This window comes from Lissotriton vulgaris, chromosome 5 (assembly GCF_964263255.1).
Source record: "Lissotriton vulgaris chromosome 5, aLisVul1.2, whole genome shotgun sequence".
Lineage (NCBI taxonomy): Eukaryota > Metazoa > Chordata > Amphibia > Caudata > Salamandridae > Lissotriton > Lissotriton vulgaris.
Genome location: NC_141693.1, coordinates 6,828,514 through 6,850,617, shown reverse-complemented (window position 1 = coordinate 6,850,617; position 22,104 = coordinate 6,828,514). Strand labels below are relative to the sequence as shown.

The following is a 22,104-nucleotide window of genomic DNA, read 5'->3' as shown; positions in this document are numbered from 1 at the left end:
CAGGCTACCAGGCTACCAAAAAACCCTAGGCTGATTTATATGCAACTTTGACACTTTGCATTTCTTTGTCTGGCAACTCTTTCCCACTGATGGACTGGGTATGAACACAGGAAACACTGACGGGCCCAGGGCACAAAGAACTGGCTTCACTGTGGTTTAGTTCAACAACATTCACCGTTACATTGAATACAATACTTCTTGCTTGCATTGGATTCTGTAGCAGTAATGAAAGGTCATGCCAGGAGGCAGTTTCAGTGCTAGATCCGCTCTTTAATGTTCAGAAAGCAACTCGAAGGGTTAAAACAAGAGAGAGAAACGGAATCATGCAGCAGCAGCAGAATTGCACAAATCAAAATCAGATCATCTTTTGTTTCATACAATCAAAATACAAAGTGTAAAACCTAGAGGCAGGCGAATGTGGGGAGATGGTTACATCCCTCAAAAGTGTGGGACATACACCACAGTGGTACTCTGGAATTGAAAAGTAAAGGGCTACAGGCCCTCCCACCATATTCCTCCCCTCCCTCAATTCTTATGGAAGCCAGAGGGCAATCCCAGATTGTCTCAACCACCTGCCTAGCAAAGGATAAAAAATATAGAAAGATTTTTTTTTAACGGTGATGTCAATGCATCATAAAATACTCTGAAGAACTTCCACCAATCCGCTAGACACCTGCACTCCTCTTTACTCACCCTCGCACACACTCCCTGCAGACGCAGCGTAGACCGCTCCTTCTCCTACATCGCTGCCAAGTCCTGAACGACTTTCCCCTCCAGCTTCGTACAGCCTCCTCGCAGACTTAAAGACTCAAGACCTGGCTCTTCGACAGACAGCACCCAGATACCCCTAGGGACGACAGTGCTGCACTATACAACTGCTGTTTGAGTGATTCAATTATTCAAGCTCAGAACCAACTCCATTTCTCCACCTATCACACTATACAAATCGTATAAGCAGACCGGCTGGCTGTCAAGGGGATAAGTAGGGGGGAAGCAGACGAGTCCCTTCTTTATGGACAACACTGCTTTACTTTGCGCAAAAAGTTAAGTTCTCTTTTACCCATGTTTGGTTGTGGAAGAAGAAGCTAGCACATCACCTGCACGCTCTTCCTGTAAGCAGCATAGACTATGCTGACATGACGCACAGACAATGGTGGTGTGCATCAGCACTGGGCAGCTTTTGCAAACCACTCTTTAAGGGGCAGATTGCGTCATAGCCCAGATATTCACAAAAGGAGGATCTTTAAAAGTGACTAGTGACATCTGCGTGCCAAATAGATAATTTCTTACAATGGTAACTGGAAAACCTTCAACACCTTGGAGAAAGGCATATACAGTGATGGCTAATAACATTTTTTAAATACCCAACAATAGAGCCGAAGCATAGTTCTCCTATTTCATTAGTTAGGGGGAAAAATGAATGACAGACCTGTGAAGTGTTAACCTCATTGGTATTATTTGTTTTAATTAAACAGTCGTCTCTCTTCTCCCCTTCCACTGAAATCACAATAGAACACCAGTCTCTGTGGGATCCAGCCATCAGCCGCTGCAGTAAGGCTCTATACAATCCATGCTGGAGAACCAGAATACAGGTAATTCCTGTAAAAAATGTGTATGCCATGGAGCACTGACCCTTCCCTCTTAATGTAATCTCACCAAAGTGATCCTTTCTGGGGATCCAGGCTTTCGTGTTGCATTATTCTATGGTATCAGATGAGCGAGCACACAGGCTGGTGTATAAAATATAGACATCCATTTTACAAAAAAGGTTTCCCCTACCAGTAGAAGTAAATAACTGTTGAAACGTGCGAATCCTTTATTTTAAAATCGCCCCATAATACCCAAGCCACTCAGCCTTCAAGCATCAAACAAACTGCTGCTGATCTATCATCTTTGCAGTTTTGGAGTCAACCGAGCCGTATACTCCTACATAAAGCACCCAGGTCTTGCACGATGGTACACAGTCCAGGGTAGCTCCACCTTACATCAAACCTGCTCCCTGTATGACTAAAAAGAAAAAAAATCAATGGAAAATAGTGGGTGGGGAGTCAAGTGTCAGAGTGCTTTCACAAGCATAATATGAAGAACCCAACCTTCGAAGCCAGAGCACCCGGCCATCCTCTGCTCCTGAAACGGAACCAGCAACTTCCAACTTGGGAGACGAATAGTAGGCCTACACGAGTACCTCTTTTGGCAAACAAAGCACAGGGAAGCTAAACCCACCTCTCATACACTCTCATTAGGGCCCCCCCATACCCCCTCGAGTCAAGATTAAAAGTAGTTAAAAGCTGGCACTAAGCTAACCCATCAGCAGCATTTTAAGGGGCCTAGATACGAAAAGACTTCCTTCTGATCCCAGTGCATCTCCAACAAGACTGGCTATCTAGGGACTGCTGAGATAAGGCTTCAAATGTTTAAAAAACAATCCTGATCAATGAGCACTCTGAATAATTAAAATAAAAACCATTAAGATGTTTAATTCCCAGCGCCACCTCTACAGGTCTACCTGGGTGTTTGTGAGGCTCTCAGGAAGACCAACGTCTATCCAAACATTGAACTTCAGGTCTGTGACAAGGTACCCATTTTGAAAAGGAAATATCAGACAAGGGAAATAGAGAATCACTCTAAAGTGGTACTTGAGGGAGGGTCCTTTACATCCTCTGCATCACTGTACCTTCAGGACTCGAACACCGTCTAAGAGAAAGCAGAGTGTTACTAGATGAACCTCTGGAGAGGATACTGAAGCCATATAAAAGGAAGAGGACCAGGTACAAGAAGTATAAAAGCACTGACAAAATCATGAGTAACACGAACCATGGGATCAGCGAGTGGGGAAGGTTAAGGGGGATAAAAGATTTGAGGAAGCGTTAATGGGCCCTGGGGTAAGGGTGAAGTGTTCATGGAGCTAAAATGCAATGTAAATCTGATAAAAAGATATGAATGGAATAAAAACTAAGTATTTGGAAAAAAGTGACAGGGATGACAACTGACAAGGGAGGAGTAGGGGCTAAAGAAACATGTTAAGTTACGGCTGAGAAGAAGATGAGACAAATTACACGTTCAAGCTAGGGTGACAGGAAAGTATTGTAAGATTCAGGGCATTAGGCAGAGGATATACTTGATGAACTGAAAAAGTGCAATACAAATAGGTCTTGTGAGGAGATGCAATAGGGTTATGGTCAAGGACAAGTGCTGGGTTGACGAGATGCCTCATGCTCGGAAGAGGCGAGTCTGGGTTCAGATAAACATGGCAGGGCTGGGATGATGAACGGCAGCTTCTGTTGATGACGAGAAAAGACCCAGTTGTCAAGGATGAGACAGGGCAGATATAATGGAGGGTGAAAAAAACAAAGGGAGTCCCATCAAGCAACCATTTCTCCTTTTAAACACTCCACTCAAAGCAGACTAGACCTCCTTTACGATTTGCTGTCTGAATGCTCAATTCAGCAACGCCTTCTAAATTCCTCTTCGTGTAAACAATAACCAATATTTTGATAGAATGGACTCATTTAGAGTCTGCACTCCTTGTTATATCGGCCATGAGGCTCGATGCGCTTCCTCTGTTTGAGCCTCCTTGCAATATCCCACTATGATCTTTTATTTGCTCCATGACCTCCATGGACATTCCTTCTATGACTCCCCCCTCCCCCCCTCCCCTGCCCCCTGCTTCTTTCACCCCCTCAAGCCTCCCTCTGAGACCTTCCTGCAAACTTTGCAGGTCCCCTACATAACCTTCCGATTGAGCATCATCTTTAATGCATTCCTCACTGCCTCAGAAGAGGGCTAACATGTATGGACGCCTCTAGAAGGTGCTTCTTGTCCATCAGTCCAAGCGTGGACTCTGCGAAGACCTCTGTGTGGCTCTCTAGCCCAACCCCTGCAGAAGTCAGCCTACTTTGGATGTATGAAGGTCTGCAGAAAAAGACTAACCATGGGTGCGCTGCATGCAGCCTTACAAGCACATATATGAATTATGTGTAGCTATTAGGCTGATGGATCTATTTTCCAAGTCTCTGCAGTCGCCGATCCATATGTACTACCTAGGACCCCAAAACCCATTAGTTCGTATCACAAGCTATAGACTAGCTGAAGCCATTAATCCCCATTGTTCATTTGCGGATCGCTCGAAGCCATCAGCTCATATCTTCTTTAGATACAGGCCCAGCTGCCCCCAGCTGCCGTGGTCCACCTTCTCTGCTGATGCAACTCCTGCTATCATTAGTCCTCACCTAAACGGAGCACAGGGAGGGAAAGAGCTAGATAAATGTGGCACAGTTGAGATACACCATTTTGCATCCTCCTCACCGTCTTGGCAAGGCTAGTTGTGGCTCTCCGCCCAGATCGCTAAAGAAGGTCCTTCGATCAGGTTAACAAATTCAGCGGTTTAGTCGCCCAGAGTGCCAGATCCTTCACCCGTGAGGATGTGGTAAGCTATGTCATGAGAGTGCCATTTCCAAGAGTAATGGTGAAAGGCCTTAGTCTATAAGTAGTATGTATTGAAGCCTCAGTGATGCACGCCTGCCTGTCAGTAAGACAAGTCTTAGTCTGTGGGAGCCAACTGTTAAGGAACTTCTACAGGTCCTTTACGTGGCCCTCGGAGCATCACGGAGATGGATTTTCCATTTTGGTAACCGGAGTGTGTGCACTGCATGCAGAGAAAAGGCTTTCCTCTTCAACAAGGGGTTACATGGCAGGGGACATGGGAGGTATCGTCTGTTCGCGACTCCTTGCTGTGGCAAAGTCCATCCTTCTATTTTCAGGAGAGCTGGTGAGGTGCCTCAAGCATTTCCATCAAGAAGGTGTCAATTGGGGTGTCTCCGATTAGCTTGAAGAAGAACAGATGCTCCAGGCACTTCAACCCAATGGAGCGGAGAGCCGGAAGACGGAGCAGCAGCTTCGCAAACCTAGAGCAAGAGACAGAAGAGATCAGCAACCAAAATAATGGAAGAAGCAGCTACCTTGAACAGTAGGCAACTGCCTCAATAACAATACTGCCCCCCGCACCCCCCCCCCCCCAAATCAAGGCCCTCCAGGGACATGTTTAACAAACAAACTGAATTATGAGGAGTACGAGCACACCTAACAAACCTTTTCTTATAACTATTACTTGGTTTACATAAACCTTTTCTTTATGGGTGCATCACTGTTGCAACATGTTGACAGCATGTGCGAAACATTAACTGATAATCTAACAGGATGAAAATCCTGACTGCAGTGAGCACTATTCCCTTAGAACTAACCATTCTGTTTATCTCAAGAGAATCCTAAAACAACCCATGTAGCCAATAAAAACACTCCACTATTTTGTATCTTATGCAAATTATTATTCATTGAAAAATCATATTGAATACATCTTGTTTGTTGTATTTGATTCTTAACCTGTTCAGTGCTGCGAACGTCCAACGGTCGTCGCGTGCACTACCTCGCTAGTGCTGCGCACGACCGTTGGACGTCCGGATCCCGTTAGCGCAATCAAACGTCCGCACTGGGGCGGAATTTGTGGCGCGCTTAACAGGTTAACAAAAAGAACATACGAATTACTGCTGTATTTTTTACAATGCAAGCAAAATTGTGTACATGGAATTGCAGTCTTTACAGTAACAGGTTGTCATAATTTTAATACGATGCCCGATGCATTTCGGGACTCTGGGGTCCTTTCCTCAGGGGCGTGTTCTGTATTTGAGTTGTAAAGCTGCATCCTCAACAGTATCAGTGCGATCCTCAATACGCGAGAAAGATAATGTAGCTACGAGTAAGCCTTGTGATCCAAATGCCGGGAAGGCGGTTCCAAATATGCCTATTCTGCTTGATCTTCACAGCTGCAGACGAACGAGAAACTTGCTCTCCTTCCCAGTCTCGTTTGAAGATTGAGCATAATAGGCATATTCTGAACCAGAGTGCGTCAATCAGAACAGAGAGCAGCTCAGCTCACATTAAACACATCGGCTCATCATCCTCACAGAACGAACCACTGGCTCTCAAAACACACAACTCGGACATAGTAGAGGTGAAAAGGACCCACATACAAAATTTTACTAGGAGAAAGCTGTTAGCCAACCCCTCCTAATGGGTACAGGTACCGCGGAGTATAGGTTAATGCTGCCACCACTGTCAGTCTACCACAAGCTAGTTAGCGTGGACAGCAGCCAAGGTCTGTAAAAGAGGCATGCGGCATGAAAGCGCACTCAAACTCAGGACCAAGCTTTAAGGTCTCAATCCATGTAAACAGGGAGGCCCTCAGTGAACACACGACTCATTCTCACCACAGAGATTAAAAAAACCTGCAGTATCTTTCCACTGACTTGCGAGGTCAACATAGTGCAGGGAAGCACGCTCTCCAGAGCCATGCAGAAGACTTCCTGTTTAAACAGATGTACCTCAAGAAGAAGCACAATGAATACAATTATTACAAATTATGAATTCTAAAGCTCCTGCAGATTTTTTCACAAAGAACATGCAGCCTAGGGGGCTGCTTGATCTTGCAGCTCCGCCGGCTGAGCCGAATATCCGGCAATCATCAGAGCTTTACACGCCGAAACTTGTCCTTTGCTAACTGTCTAGGACTGAATGGACGCCACCCCCCCACCCCCATCGTCCGGCGTGGCGATCGGGAGCGATCTGAACGACCTGGAGGTGTGATAACTGTCGCGGGCCCTGGCCTGTGGCGAGCCAATGCAGAGAGCTGGAGCCGGGGCCTCGAATTGCGGATCTGATGACGGAGAAGAGAGCGGCGGCTCGGATACTGCCTGTGTGGCGCCACGGAAACTGAGGTCGGAAGCGGGAGCCCACACGACTCAACGAAACTGCTACTGCGGGACCGCTGGCCAGACACTATCGTGGCAACGGAGGCAGGCGATGCATGGCGGCACAGTCGACCGACTACGGACGCCAAGGAGAAACGGTGAGCCGGGACAGATCTTGCCCTGAAAGCACAGAGACTATCACTAGCAGCACCGCGCACATGGAGGGCTGAATTGTGGTGTATGGGCGATACCTTGCAGTTCTTAGCCCATGGCGGATGGTACATTTGAGGCCCGCAAAGAATTTGGCAAGTGAGTCGGTGGCACCAGAGGCGATATACGTTGACTGTAGCCGCCATTTTGTGTTACTAAGATCGCCGGGACGGCGCAAAAGGAAGCAACAGCCGCTTGTTCTGCTCACATGTTTACCGGCTGACAATATATTCATCTCCCAGACTCCAATGATATATTAAGACGATCTGGCCTGTATTTCCTCTTGGTGCTTAAAATACACATTGCATTTCGGGGTCGCGCTGTGAATGTCGGCGGCCCGCATGATTGCACATCTGCGTACTGTACATAATGGACCTATGTGAGGTCCAATGATGAGCCTAGCGATCCAACAGTAGCTGTGCCCGGACATACACTGCTAATCCGTGTTGCAGCTGGGAGTGCTCCTGCCCGTACTGCGAATCCCGGGCCCGTCTGCGGCCTGCCACTGATCTCTATCATTGTTTCTGGCTCTGATTCTGGTGAGTGCCACTACGCCCGTGTGTCGCTCTGGACACCGCCGAGGTCTTGTCCGTTCTCCCTGCACACTGAGGTGCGGGCAACCTGGGGCGGGCATACTGCAGATGGTCGTGCGGTGTGACTTGTGTTTGCCTTACCTTGCTTTCCAATATACGATCACTGCGCAGCAGGCTTGGGCCTTAGGGAAATGATGCAGATGTAGTTGTGCTGGCAGGACGACGACCGCTCTGGGCAACGCCACCTGGGGCTCTTGTTGTGGGAGGATGTCACACTGTTTGGCCTCCTTTTAAGCGGAGGGGCACCTACTGATCACTCACAATGGGCAAGCCGGAGACCAGACAGCCTAAATTAACGTTCGATAAAAAAAACGAGAAAACAGCAAGATGCGGGCGCACCAGGGCGTGAGCCAGCGGAGGACGGCGCTCAGGGCCAACTGCTGGCGGAGGACATTAGGGCCATGTTTCAAGAGCTAAAGGCGGGCTTGCATGTCAGATTCCAAAATGGACACTCTCGCGGATCGTATGGATAGGATTACACAGCGGATGGACAAGCAGGATGGGAGGGTCAGTGTGCTGGAAACACGTGTGATCGAAACGGAAGAAATTCACACTGAAATTGAGAAGAAAGTGAAGGGTATGGACAAGGTTCTGGCCCTGATCCAACAAAAGAACGAGGATTTGGAGGCGAGATAGAGACGTAATAACATACATATCACAGGCATTGCGGAATCCACAGACATTCAAAACATGGCACAATATGTGGAGACTATGTTCAGAGATCTGTTTGGGTCCGCCTTGACCCCCATGTTTCTCATTGAAAGGGCACACAGAACACTGGGTACTAGGCCTAAGCCGGGTGCTCCAGCTAGACCCATCTTCGCACGTGTGCTCAACTATAGGGACCGCGACATCATCTTGTGTCTCGCCAGGGAGAAGGGGTCAATTCAGTACAATGGCAATAACATTGCGCTCTACCCAGACTTCACTTTGCAGGTGCAGGCGGCCCCCAGGGAATTTATCCCGGCCACAAAAATCTTCCAGCAGATTGGTACAAAGTATGCCCTGATATACCCAGCCAAGCTGCGGGTTCAGGGCCCTGGCAGATCCACTTTCTTCGTTGACGCTGGCGCTGCACTGGCGTATGGTGTGGGTGGGGCGGGTAGGGAAGTCGGGGTTTGGATGAAGTATGCTCAACCAGTTTGGGGGGTTGGACCGGGAGGGGGGGATGTAAGTTGTTTGCTTGTTTTATTGCCTGCTCTGCCTCAGAATCGCGCTAGTCCTATGTTCCAGCTCACTCACATGTCCCTGATCTGCCTCCTCGAGGCGTCTCTATGCGTGCCCCAACGGGGTGTATGCCCTGACTTGATGTTCTTCACCAGGCAGGATGGTGGCACTGGGGAGGTTGATTCAATTGAACCTACTTTGTAATGGGAGTCCCTACTAAGTTCATAAACTGCTTATCTTGGGTTATTAGAGGGTTGAATGACCGACGTAAGGCAAGGCTGATGCACTCCTATTTGATGGGGTGGGTGTCTGCCTACTGCAGGAAGCCCACTTAGCCTCTACTAATACCAATATGCTCAAACATCATCGATGGGAGGCACCTTTCTCCAATTATGCCAGAGGTGTGGCTATCCTCCTCCGCACGGGATTGCAGTGGAAAACACGCACATCCAATATAGATAAGGAGGGTAGATCTATCTTGTTGGGAACGCTGTGTGCTACCCCTGTACTGATTGTAAATGTGTATGGTCCCAATTCAGACAGCCCGAATTTTTTTAGCGATGTGTGGCAGAAAATTCGGTCTTGTGGGCAGGCTGCACTAATGTGGGGAGGGGACTTCAATGTGGTCCTATCCCCTATGTCTGATAGACAGGGAGTGGAGCGCGAACACCACCCTCATGCTGCAGCACTGTTGAGAGACTTGATGACTGAGGAATGCTTGGTAGATACTTGGAGGGCCCTGCACCCAGATGGACGAGAGGGCACGTGTATGACTGTGCACAGGAATGCCTGGTCAAGGATTATTGGTTGATGTCCAAAGATATGCATGCAAGAGTGTTAGCAGCGGATCACTTGCCAAGATCATTTTCCGATCATGCACCAGTGCGAGTACAGCTGGAAATACCACCGCAATATGTGCATCCTTTCAGCTGGAGGTTTCCATCGAGAGCATTACTGGACCAAGTGTTCAGAGAAGAACTGAGGGAGAAATTGTCTGAGTATTTTGAATTGAATGAGGGGACTGTGGACTCCCCGGGTGTCCTATGGGAAACGTTTAAGGTGGCGGCGCGTGGCAGTTGCATGGGGCTCAACACGGGGGTACTAAGGTCCTTAAGGAACACGTTGGACAGACTGGAGAGGGAAATTGCCAGTTTAGAAAGAAGCAATAGGAAAAATCCAGCTTCTTTCCACCCAGGCTGAGATCAGAGCTAAACTTACAGCATTTCAAGAAGAAGCGGAAAGGGAAACTGCATATCTAAACAAATATGCCCAGGCGCGGCGATATGGAGAGGGCGCTAGAACAGGCAAGACATTAGCTTCGCTACTGCAAGCACCGTGTGGGGCAGAATACATCACGGAACTAAAAGGGCTGGATGGAGGGATGGTGAGAGAGCCGCAGGTCATACTCCACACAATGTTGGAATATTACAAAACACTCTACACAACACGCACGGACCCCAGTGATGCGGATATTGCTGATTATTTGGACATTATTGCACTGGCTTGGTTCAATGACGGTGCTAGACAATACATGGAGCTGCCCATCACAAAAGAGGATGTAAAAGGTGTGATCGCTGGCATGCTGGCTGACAAAGCCCTGGCCCCGATGGGTTAACAGCTGCCTTTTCCAACGAATACACATACATAGCAGCTCCCAGATTGCATCATGTCTATATGGAGGCCATGGAGACGGGAACGCTGCCGCCTACACTCAGGGAAGCCATGATAGTAACTCTCCTCAAGCCAGATAAGGACCCATCGACCCCAGAGTCCTATCGTACCCTATCCTTGATCAATCTGGACGCAAAAATATATGCTAAATTACTGGCAGAAAGAATGAAACCTATGCTCCCACAAATAGAGCCATCTGACCAATCGGGATTCGTCCCCGGTCGTGCAACGTCACATAATTTGAGTCCTCTCTGGTCTGCTTCATTACTTAGACCCCAGGGTACAGGTGGTGGCTGCTCAGATGCCACTAAGGCATTGGATTCCCTTGAGTGGAAGTTTTTATTTGTATTGTTCACCCACATGGGGTTCAGTCCGCTATTCATCCGACAAATCAAGCTCCTATATAAGTCTCCCACAGCACGTGTGATAGTAAATGGACAGATTTCGGGACAGTTTGACATATCGAGGGGCACAAGACAGGGCTACCCTCTGTCGCCGCTTCTCTTTGCAATGGCCATGGAACCCCTTGCAGCAACACCACACGGACCGCAGTATGGGTTTCACCTCCAGGGGTCAGCTCATCTCGATGTACGCAGACGACATGACAATTTATATGGTCAACCCCGTAGACAACTTTGACCCGCTCATGCGGTAATTTATCAGATATAGTGGTCTCACAGGCATAAAGGTCAATTGGTCCAAATCAGTGATGATGCCGTTAACTCACGGCACAGCCAGATGTGACACGGAATTTCCCATAACCTGGACGGATGGCAGCGTTAAGTATCAGGGTATATGGATCAGCGGATCAGTTCAAGAAATAAGGCTAGCAAATTATGGCAGACTGAGTGGAAGGTAAGGTGCAGAGATGGAGAAATTTGCCACTCTCCCTGACGGGACGCACAGCTATAAGTAAAATGGTAATTCTGCCCAAACTGCTCTATTTGTTCGTGAATATCCCCATGCCCTTCAACACTCATTTTTTCAAACGGCTACTATCTGCTTTTTTGGAGCTGGTGTGAGCGGGTAGGCAGCCCAGGGTCTCTTGGAAATTACTGGCTCTTCCTTTCGGTCAGGGCGGCCTTCCCCCCTGACTTTGAACTATAGGCCTATAGTGCGCAGACGCAGTATGTGCACTTTTGGCACCATCCCATCCCATATCATACCTCATGTGGCAATTGAGATTGATATAGCCGCTCCGACTCCCTTTAATAAGACTGTATAACACCCATCCAAAAGATCCCCATTGGACATAAATACTGTAGTAGCGACGAGATGGGCCTGGTCGAAAATAGCTAAACGTGCCTGCCTCGCAGAGCTATATGCACAGTCGATGCCGCTAGGCGGCAACCCTCTTCTGCGGTGACAGAAAGGGCACACAAACACGGTCTAAACTTAGCTGGGGATTTCTATCCAGATGACGAATTTCTAATACACTAGCAGCAGATGTGTGTCCCGGGGGCGCTAACAGCTTCTGATATGTTGCTGTTCTACCAATTGCGGGCGGCATGCAAGGCTCGTTACACAGAATTCCCAAAGGCCCCGCCCCCATTGCCAGCGCCAGAGAATGTGTTATCTAATGGCTCCCCTCGCAAACTGATCACCCGCATATATAGTATAACATGGGAACTCTCACCAATATTAACGAGCACGTTCAGAACTGAGTGGGAACAGGAAGCAGGCATGGCCATTACTGAAAAGCAGTGGGGCTTCTGCTGCGCACAACTTGAGAACTTATCTCCTAATTATAGGCTGAGGCTCATCCATTTCAACTACTTGCACAGAAATTATCGCACCCTGAAGCAGCTCTGTCACATGGGCCTCCAGCCTGATTGGAACTGTTGGAGGTGCGGGGCCATGGAGGCACACTTATTTCATCTGACTTGGGAGTGTAGGCAGGTGGCGCTCTACTGGGAGTAAATCTTGAGACACATAGGGCGGATTGTCGAATTGGAATGGACACCTAACTTGCTGGGTGTGTGAGGGTTTTAGTTCTGAAAAGGGAAATTCCCCGCCCTTTTTTCCACTCCCTTTACGATAGATTCATATTCCTACTCACATTGGGGAACTTTGTACCCTTCTTGTGCTACAGTGTTAATGCAGCACTTTATTTTAGACTCAGACCCTATGGGCGGCGGGGAAGGCATACATGCACGTACAGAGTTATGATGAAAGGCTCCACTCTGAAACGTACAAGGAAAAATAACCAGATGTTGAAGCTCAAACATGTGACTTCAGTAAGAAATATACTGCCCTCCTCACCTCTGCTGCAGGAAAGTGTCCCAAAAGAAATGTACCCAAGTACCCACTTTATGCCGCAGGAAGAATACGCAACATCCCATGCTAAATGGAAATACTGCGTAAACTGTCAAGAGCGGGTCACCTACTAGTTTGGAGAAGCTGGAACCCTGGGCCGTACTTGGGATCAGAAACTACCAGGGTGAACGGTTTGCGTACCTGACTGACATCTCTAAGGAAGGAGTAGTTTCTGTCCTGTAACTCCAGTTCTGTAGTAGGGGTATCTCTGTTATAGTCATAATCTAGTGAATAGTCCCGCTCATGTGCGTGGACCCCGGCAATCAAAAATAATCTCTTAAGTTGTCAAAATAATGCAGAAACTGCAAAGACACTTAAGAGAGAATTTAAAGACAAATAATGCAGCCTATATCCACAGGCTACACTGTCCAGTACTTCAACTAGAAATTCCACCAAAAAATCACCACACACAGCACAGCCTGCTAGTTTCTACCACAGAGAAACCTGCCTCCCCCAGTCAAAGACTCAGGAATGATAGAGAGGAAGGTAGGGACAGACAAGCCCCATAGGCTGCCATTATGTGGCTTAAATAGGATACTGTGCCTTTAAGAGAACCTTCTAGACTTCTCCCAGTATCCCAGAATGCATAGCAGGTCCAACTTACTTTCAGTTCTTTTTGAAGGCGTATACAACGCCAGACCTGCAGCATTGCTTACATGAAGAATTCTCCACCGGGGAGGAGGGAGGGCGCTTATGACTATAACAGAGATACCCCTACTACAGAACTGGAGTTACAGGACAGAAACTACTCCTTCTGTAGTAGGGGATCTCTGTGTATAGTCATAATCTAGTGAATAGAATGGCAAGCCCATCCCCACCACAAGCGGCGGTGGAGAGTAATTACATAATGCCACTACTGTGCGAACAAATTCCGCAGCGAAGCCTGCCCAACCTGAGCGTCTGCCCTGGCGTCAGTGTCCAGGCAGTAATGCTTAGCAAAGGTATGAACCGACTTCCAAGTGGCTGCCTTGCAGATTTCAGCAATCGGCACGTTACGGAGCAGAGCTGTCGTGGCAGCCTTGCCCCTGGTGGAATGAGCCTTAGGCTTACCTCCTAAGGTCTTATTAGCCTTCTGATAACACAACTGTATGCAGGACACAATCCACCTGGAGATGGACTGCTTAGAGGTCGCAAGACCTGTCCTGACCGATCCATAATTGATAAACAACTGGTCAGACCTACGAATATCTTTGGTTTTATCCAGATAAAATTTCAATACCCTCCTAACATCCAGAGAATGGAGAGATCTCTCCGCTGGGGATGAAGGGTTCTGAAAAAACGTAGGTAAAGTTATAGTCTGGTTGACGTGAAAGTCAGAAATAACCTTGGGAAGAAATTTAGGGTGAGTACGCATAACAACCTTAGCAGAATGAAATACAGTATAAGGTTCATTACAACACAACGCCTGAATTTCACTCACCCTGCGGGCCGATGTAATGGCCACGAGGAACGCCGCCTTCCAGGACAGGTGCTGCAACGAAGCCTTATGAATAGGTTCAAAAGGCTCCTTCATCAACCTGGACAGCACCACATTCAATTCCCATGAAGGCGAGGGAAGCCTGACAGGAGGGAATACTTTCTTCAAGCCTTCCAGAAAGTCTTTGATCACAGGGATCTGGAAAAAGGAAGTCTGTGAAGGGCATTTCCTGTAGGCAGTCAACGCAGCAAGATGAACTTTAATGGAATGGACATTAAGGCCAGACTGCGCCAAATGTAAAAGGTAAGGAAGGATGACATCTTCCTTGCAGGTCGTAGGATCATGGTTCTTAGACTGGCACCAGATACAAAACCTCTTCCACTTGTAAGCATATGAAGTCCGAGTGGAAGGCCTCTTAGACTCCTTCAGTATGTCCATACAATCATCGGGCAGAGTCAGATGGCCATATTGCACTATCTCAGGAGCCATGCCGCCAAACTCAAAGACGAGAGGTTGGGGTGTAACATCCGTCCCCCGAACTTCGTGAGAAGGTCCGGCCTGCACGGCAACCGAATGTGAGGAAGGAGGGACCGGTGAAGCAGGTCCGTGAACCACCACTGCCTGGGCCACTCCGGGGCGATGAGTATCATCCGAGCCCTGGACCGGGCCAGTTTGATGAGCACCGCCGGAATCAGTGGAATGGGAGGAAAGGCGTACAGAAAGCTGTTCGTCCAGTCGATCCATAACGCATTCCCCAGCGTCCCTTGTTGGAAGTACCTGGAGGCGAAGTCTCTGCACTTGCTGTTTTCGGCGGTGGCGAACAAATCTACATCTGGAGTTCCCCACCTTGCGAAGACGTCTCCTAGTACTTCGTCGTTTATGACCCATTCGTGGTTTTCCTGAAGCAGTCTGCTCAGTGCGTCCGCCTGAACATTCTGCACACCTGGTAGATGGGTGGCCGTTATCGTCAGTCCTCTGGCCAGGAGCCAGTGCCAGATCGTCTGCGCCTCCTGTGACAGAGTGCGTGATCTCGAGCCCCCCTGCTTGTTGAGGTAATACATCGTGGTGGTATTGTCCGTCTGTACAAGCAGAGAGTTGGTCCGGAAGGACGGAAGAAAGGCCTTCAGCGCCAAGTGAACAGCTCTGAGTTCCAGGAAATTGATGTGATACGTGGCCTCCGTTGGTGACCACGTGCCTTGGATCTGCAGCGTCCCGGAGTGCGCTCCCCATCCCAGAAGAGACGCATCCGTCACGACAGTCTGCGTGGGAATGTCCTTGTGAAAGGGGACCCCTCTGAGGAGATTCTCCGCCGAACACCACCACTTCAGGGACTGAAGAGCATGCAGCGATAGGCGAATCTTGTCGTCCCAAGATCCTTTCCTCTGATCCCACTGGTCCTCCAAGCACTCCTGCAACGGTCTCATGTGCAGCCGTGCGTGTGGCGTCAGGAAGATACAAGAGGCCATCGATCCCAGTAGAGAAGACACCGTCCTCACTGTTGTAGATGGAGTCGTCATAAGAGCCTGAGCCTTCCGAAGGAGTGATAACCGTCGCTCTTCCGAAGGAGACACGCTTGCTGACAGCGTATTGATGGAGGCTCCCAAGTACTGTATGCATTGGACCGGAGTCGGAACAGACTTGGCCATGTTGATGTGCAACCCCAGCTTGTTCAAGAGAACGCACGTCTTCTGGAAGTGTGCTCGCGCCTCCGAGAAGGAGGATGCCTTGATCAGCCAATCGTCCAAGTAAGGGTAGACGAACACCTTGTTCTTCCTCAGGTGTGCCGCTACCACCGCCATGCACTTCGAGAATGTCCTTGGCGCAGACTTCAGCCCGAATGGGAGTACTGTGTATTGATAGTGATTGGTGCCGACTTGGAACCGCAGGAACTTCCTGTGTTTGTGAGCAATGGGCACATGGAAGTAAGCATCCTGTAGGTCTATCGCGCACAGCCAGTCTCCCTGTTGCAACTGAGGGTAGATCTGGTGCAACGACAGCATGCGGAACTTTTCTCTGCGAATCCACTTGTTCGCCTGTCGCAAATCCAGAATGGGCCTGAACTCGTTCTTGTCCTTCTTGCGAACCAGAAAGAACCTGGAGTACAGACCTCTTCCTCTCTGAGACAGAGGTACGTCTTCTATCGCCCTTTTCCTTAACAGGATATCCGCTTCCGCCTGAAGCTCGCGCAGCTGAAACTGCGAGCTGACCGGGGGAATTGCTGGAGGAGGGCTGGTGAACCGAAGACTGTATCCATTGCAAACAATATTCAGCACCCACTTGTCCTGAGTAATTTTTCTCCACTCTGCCAGAAAAAGTTGGATGCTTCCCCCTACCGGAGTGGGTAACGGATCCGGGGGAAGTAAGTTCCTAGGGCCTAGACCCCGCCTGGCCCTTGGGCGCCGGAGCCGACTGCTGGCCTCCTCTGCCCCTCTGCCGCTTCTGGAACGGCTTACGGAACTGCTGCTGCTGCTGTTGTGAGTGTCCCGAAGCCTGTCCCCGTCCTCGGCCTTGACCTCCGAACCGCCGTTGGAACGGGCGGTACTGCTTCTTGGTCTCCTTGGGTTTTTCCAATCCCACAGCGTTTCGGCCTCCGCCTTCATGCGGGCCATTTCATCATCAGCGTGCTTCCCGAAGAGGGTCTCCCCGGAAAACGGCAGATTGGCCACCCTCTGCTGCGCGTCCGGTTTCAGGGACGTCAGCCGGAGCCATGCGTGGCGCCGTTGGTTGATCCCGTGGCAGAACCCGTGAGCAGCCAACAGGGAGGAGTCCGCAGCCGCACTGATTATCTGGTTGGCCACCAGCATACCCTCACTCAGGACCTCCATGAAGTCTTCACGCCGCTCCCGAGGCAAATGCTCCGCAAAGCGCTCGAGGGAGTCCCAGAGGGCGCGGTCGTAACGTCCCAACAGAGCCGTTGCACTCGCCGCTTTCATGGATGTCGCGGAAGTCCCACAGATCTTTCGTCCCGCCGAGTCCATCCACCTAGATTCCTTGTCCGGGGGGACCGTGGAGGTCGGAGTGGTGGCGTGCTGCTTGCGGGCCGCCGTGACGATGACGGAGTCAGGCGGAGGCTCCGCTCTCAAGAAGGCCGGATCCGATTCGGGAGCCCGGTATTTCTTTAGCAGCCTGGAAGGGGCCGCCCTCGTCACAGCCGGGGTGAGAAACAGCGCCATAGCCGGTTCTTCCAAGCCCGGCACCAGGGGCAGGAGGGGACGAGACATGTGCCTCTGATGCAGAGTCTCGAAAATGACGGACGTCTTCGGAGTAGGCACTGTCAGTGTAATGCCTAGCTTCGCCGCGCCCCGCAACAGGACGTCCTGAAAGGCAACCAGGTCATCTATCGGGGACACTCTGGTGTCCGGCGACCCCGATAGCGTAGGTGAATAATCCCTGGTCCCAGAAGATCTCGTGCGAGAGCGAGATTCGCGCCTCCTGTGGCGGTGTCTCGACCTCGTGGGAGACCTGTGCCTAGAGCGAGAACGAGACCTGCCAGCTCTAGGGCGCTCCTTCGGTTTGCGAGGAGGGGTCTTCCGTGGCTTCTCACGGGGATTCTTCGGAGCCTCCCGGGGCGTCGGTTTCGGGGTCCCCTTGGGAGGAACAGGCAGCGACGGAAGCGAAGTGGACCTCGGCAGAGGAACCACCGGCTGCGGGGCGGGCCCATGCGGTGGGACCGGAGGTGGATCAGAATCCCCCTTAGGAAGTGGCGGTAAGGGCGGAGGGTCCTCCTTCGGTACGGGTGGCGGAGTAGGAGTCCTGGGACGAGATGGAGTGTACACTTCCGAGTACACCGAGCCCGGTGACCCTTCAGGGGACGGGTGCGGAGAGCCATCCCCATCCGCAGGCGACCTCTTCCTCTTGCGACCACCGGAAGTGGCGTGACTCCTGGGGCTAGAGCCCCCTCTGCGCCGTTTGGGAGAAGGAGATCTACTCCTCGGCGCTGACCGCTGTCTGCTGGACGCAGAATGACGCTTCTCCGGCGTCGAACGGCGCTTCCTGGACTCCGGCGTCGAACGTCGTCCCCTCGACGTCGACCCTCTCATCCTCGGCGTCGAACGTCGACTCCTCGACGTCGCTCTCCTCCTGCGCGATCTCTCACGTCGCCCTCTCGACTTTGGGCGGTCCGCCCTCGGCGTCGATCGTCGACGTCGCCTTGTTGTCCCCGACGTCGAGGAGCCCCTCGACGTCGATCGGCGGCGACGCCTCGACGACGACCGACGGTGTCGCCTCGACGGCGAGCGTCGGTGTCTCCTCGACGGCGAGCGTCGGTGTCGCCTCGACGGCGAGCGTCGGCTGCGCCTTCGGCGTCGGTATGAAGACGCCGACGTCGACGAAGACGATGACGTCGACCTCGACGTCGGCTTCTCCTTCGCCGTCGATCCGCTACGCCGTCTCGACCCGGAGCCCCGGGGAGACGGGGAGCACGCCGTCGTCATCCCTCTCGACGCCGTCGTCGAAGCCTTCGACGTCGACGGAGAACGGGACCGTTGGCTGGACTTCCTGCCCCCGGGGAGCCCCCCAGGGGCCTCAGCAGAGGCAGAGGGATCCTTCCCAGGCTGCCCAGACCCACCTGCAGCACGTTGGCGCCGATCCTCCAGGCCAGCCAGCCTGATCTTCAATCTGTCCCTGAGGGTCCTAGCAGAAAGCTGCTGGCAGATAGCACACTCCTCAGGGCCATGATTCTCTGGAAGGCACACGATGCAGACATCATGGGGGTCGCTCTTGGCCTTCTTCCTCTCACATGCTGGGCATTTCACAAAAAGGCCAGGCATTTTGGAGCCCCAAAACACCTAAAAAACAGCACAAAAGGGAGAGGAAAGCACCAAGACTAAACTGTAACACTTTTAAAAGACAAAAGTGCAAAAACGAATTCAATAAACCCTTGAAAAAGGGAGAGCTCAATGCCAGGGTCCTGTAGGCAGGAGCCGGAAAAAAGAACTGAAAGTAAGTTGGACCTGCTATGCATTCTGGGATACTGGGAGAAGTCTAGAAGGTTCTCTTAAAGGCACAGTATCCTATTTAAGCCACATAATGGCAGCCTATGGGGCTTGTCTGTCCCTACCTTCCTCTCTATCATTCCTGAGTCTTTGACTGGGGGAGGCAGGTTTCTCTGTGGTAGAAACTAGCAGGCTGTGCTGTGTGTGGTGATTTTTTGGTGGAATTTCTAGTTGAAGTACTGGACAGTGTAGCCTGTGGATATAGGCTGCATTATTTGTCTTTAAATTCTCTCTTAAGTGTCTTTGCAGTTTCTGCATTATTTTGACAACTTAAGAGATTATTTTTGATTGCCGGGGTCCACGCACATGAGCGGGACTATTCACTAGATTATGACTATACACAGAGATCCCCTACTACAGAATTTGCAGTATACTTCTACAAGCTTTATAACCCGTCACACCAGGACGCAAACGCTAGCAGAGATATTGTTAGGGAAACAATTGACCACACAGTTAGGTAAGGCTAGCAACATTTTTGAAGGTAGCCTTTCAGGTAACGAGGTTCAACATGCCATAACCGATATGTCCACAGGGAAATCACCAGAGGGAGACCGCTTCCAGAGCTCTACCAAATGAATATATCAAAAGTAGTGTCAGGGTTAGCTGCAAACTGTGAGGATAAGAGAGCTCTTAGATCAGAATTTAGGCAAGAAGCAATATCCCAAATACTGAAACCTGGGAAGAACCAGCTGTGTTGTGCTAGTTACCATCTGATGATCATGTTGAATGTAGGTAAAATATGTTATTCAAAGTCTTGGCCAGGAGAGTAAATAGGGCTCACCATCTCTTTCCACAAAGGCTTTGTCTAGAGCTGTTCATCAAGGAAAAATATGAAAATGCTAATACATCTTCTGGACGGATTAAGAGGAAACATTCTACACACTGAATGGATTTACTTTCAAGATTAATATCACACAACTTCAAATTTGCCTTTGGGGTGCTTGAACTGGTGATACCAAGAACTCCCATTAGAGAGACTAACGCAAACATTAAAACTATTATACGGGAGATGAAGTGTTAAACTGTCCAAGTTACATTTAGTTACTATCTGTCTGCCACACATTTAATTATGTAGAACATAATCTTGCCCACTCCGCTCACCTCTTCTAAGACAGTGGTATGATCCCCACATAGCTAAGGCTAAAAGAAAAGTCTATTAGATGCCATCAGGAAGTTAGACATTATATACAATGTCCCCAAGATACCACTGTGGACGACTAATCAGTACTAAGCTAAGCTAGAATATAAGTGCTTGTAAACCTGCACAGACATTTCAACACCCAAGTACCTATGCAATAAAGAACACGATACTTAACTTCCATTGCTCCTTCTGGTGGATACTCCAATTGCTGATTCCTCATCTTGTGAATATTCCCCAGTCAAAGTGGATCTGGAAAATTAAAAGCAATTCCCCAGTGCACCGGTAGGTGGCTTGAAGCAGACCCGCAGAAGAAATGACGAGCAGAGCATCATATAAGCACAAGTGCGAGGTGACATCAGTTGCTTTTTTAGGCTTGTCCCCAATTTCAGATGCAGAGCCCACTGGCAAATTGGAATGACCAGTTTGCCGATCGCTAGACTGGGACCTTTTTAGTCTGCAAATAATACAGTTCTCACAAAGGGGAGGTGGGAGGGTCAGTGAAGAATCTGTGGTTAGAGTATCCACCAGAAAGAACATTAAGACAGGTAACTTGTTCTTCTGATGGATATTTCTAACTGCAGATTCCTCACCTTGTGAATAGAAACCGAAGCAATACCTCCCAGGTGGTGGATGTGTGAACTGGCGCATTACACAAATTCTTGCAGGACCAAGTGGGCAAAATGCTTGTCTTGACAGACCGTGCTTTGTGAAAATGTGTAACCGCCCATGCAGCAGCCTGACAAATATCCAGGACAGGTACAAGGTCAACACTGTGGTAACCACTTTGGTGGAATGAGCCTGTAGATCTCCTGGTCAATTCACAGCTGATCTTGACACCGCACAATCCATCGGGAGATAGTGACTTCTGCACTGCCCTTCCAATCTTTGCCACAGTCAACCCCACAAATAGCCAATTGTCCACCCGATGTTCCGTGGTGGTCTCCGTGTCCAAACAATGGCGTCTATCTTCCTCCTCTGGGGAATGAGGCTGGGCAAAGCATGTGAAGAGGGTGACAGCCTGTCTGATGTAAAGCACAGCTACCACTTTTGGCAGAAAAGCAGCTTGGGTCCTTAGCACATGCCTACCTGGAAGAACTCTTATAGAATGTTGAGACAAAGCCTGAGGCTCGCTCACACACTGCGCTGATGTTAGGACAATCAAGAAGACCATTTTGAAGGTCAGGAGACAATGCACTATGCATCAGCTCAAAGGAGTACACATTAAAAGGTTAGAACCAAATTTAAATTCCACTGTGGCATCACAAACTGCTTTGGTAGAAATAAATGTTGCAAATCTTTCATAAATCTGATCATACCTGGGGATTTAAACAACAAAGGCTGACCTGGGAACCGCAAAGTAGCAGTGCCCAAAGTACATCCTTGATAGACTAGCAACAAAACAACAGACAACGTGGCATGTCAAAGTGGCAGGTACCACACCAAGCCACAAATCTGTCCCGGTGCCCGGCATACACAATAGTCATTGACAAACGCCTGCCAAAATGGCATCCAAGACCTCGGGTGGAAGATCAAACGCATGCAGGGGCAGGTGGTGCAATACCATCGTCAGAGTGATCTGCACTAAGATCCAGAACAGACTGCGGAAAATGTGGTATTTCACACCAGCAAAAACATTGAAAAGACTAAGGAGTAGCTCTAGATCTGCATCTGAAAAAAGAAAGGAACAGACGTCAGCACGAAAGGATAGTCCTCGTCTGGGGCACCGTCATCACTTCCAGAGCAGAACAACATCAGCGCAATCACACAATGCCACCCAATGACGCGAAAGAGTACTGCCTTGAAGTTTCTAGATCCAATCAGAGGCCTGGGCACTATTCACAAGGTAAGGGAT

The 22,104-nt window shown here is 49.7% G+C and overlaps 1 protein-coding gene across 4 annotated transcripts in view; it reads right to left on the bottom strand.

Moving 5' to 3' along the window:
• Nucleotides 1–249: 249 nt before the first annotated feature.
• RXRB (retinoid X receptor beta) overlaps nt 250–22,104 on the bottom strand; it is a 275,228-nt gene continuing 253,373 nt past the window's right edge. For all 4 annotated transcript variants that reach the window (XM_086920651.1, XM_086920652.1, XM_086920649.1 and 1 more), the window contains exon 10: nt 250–4,904. In XM_086920651.1, coding sequence (XP_086776777.1) covers nt 4,757–4,904 — 148 coding nt within the window. In that variant the 3' untranslated portion in view covers nt 250–4,756. The remainder of the gene's footprint in view (nt 4,905–22,104) is intronic.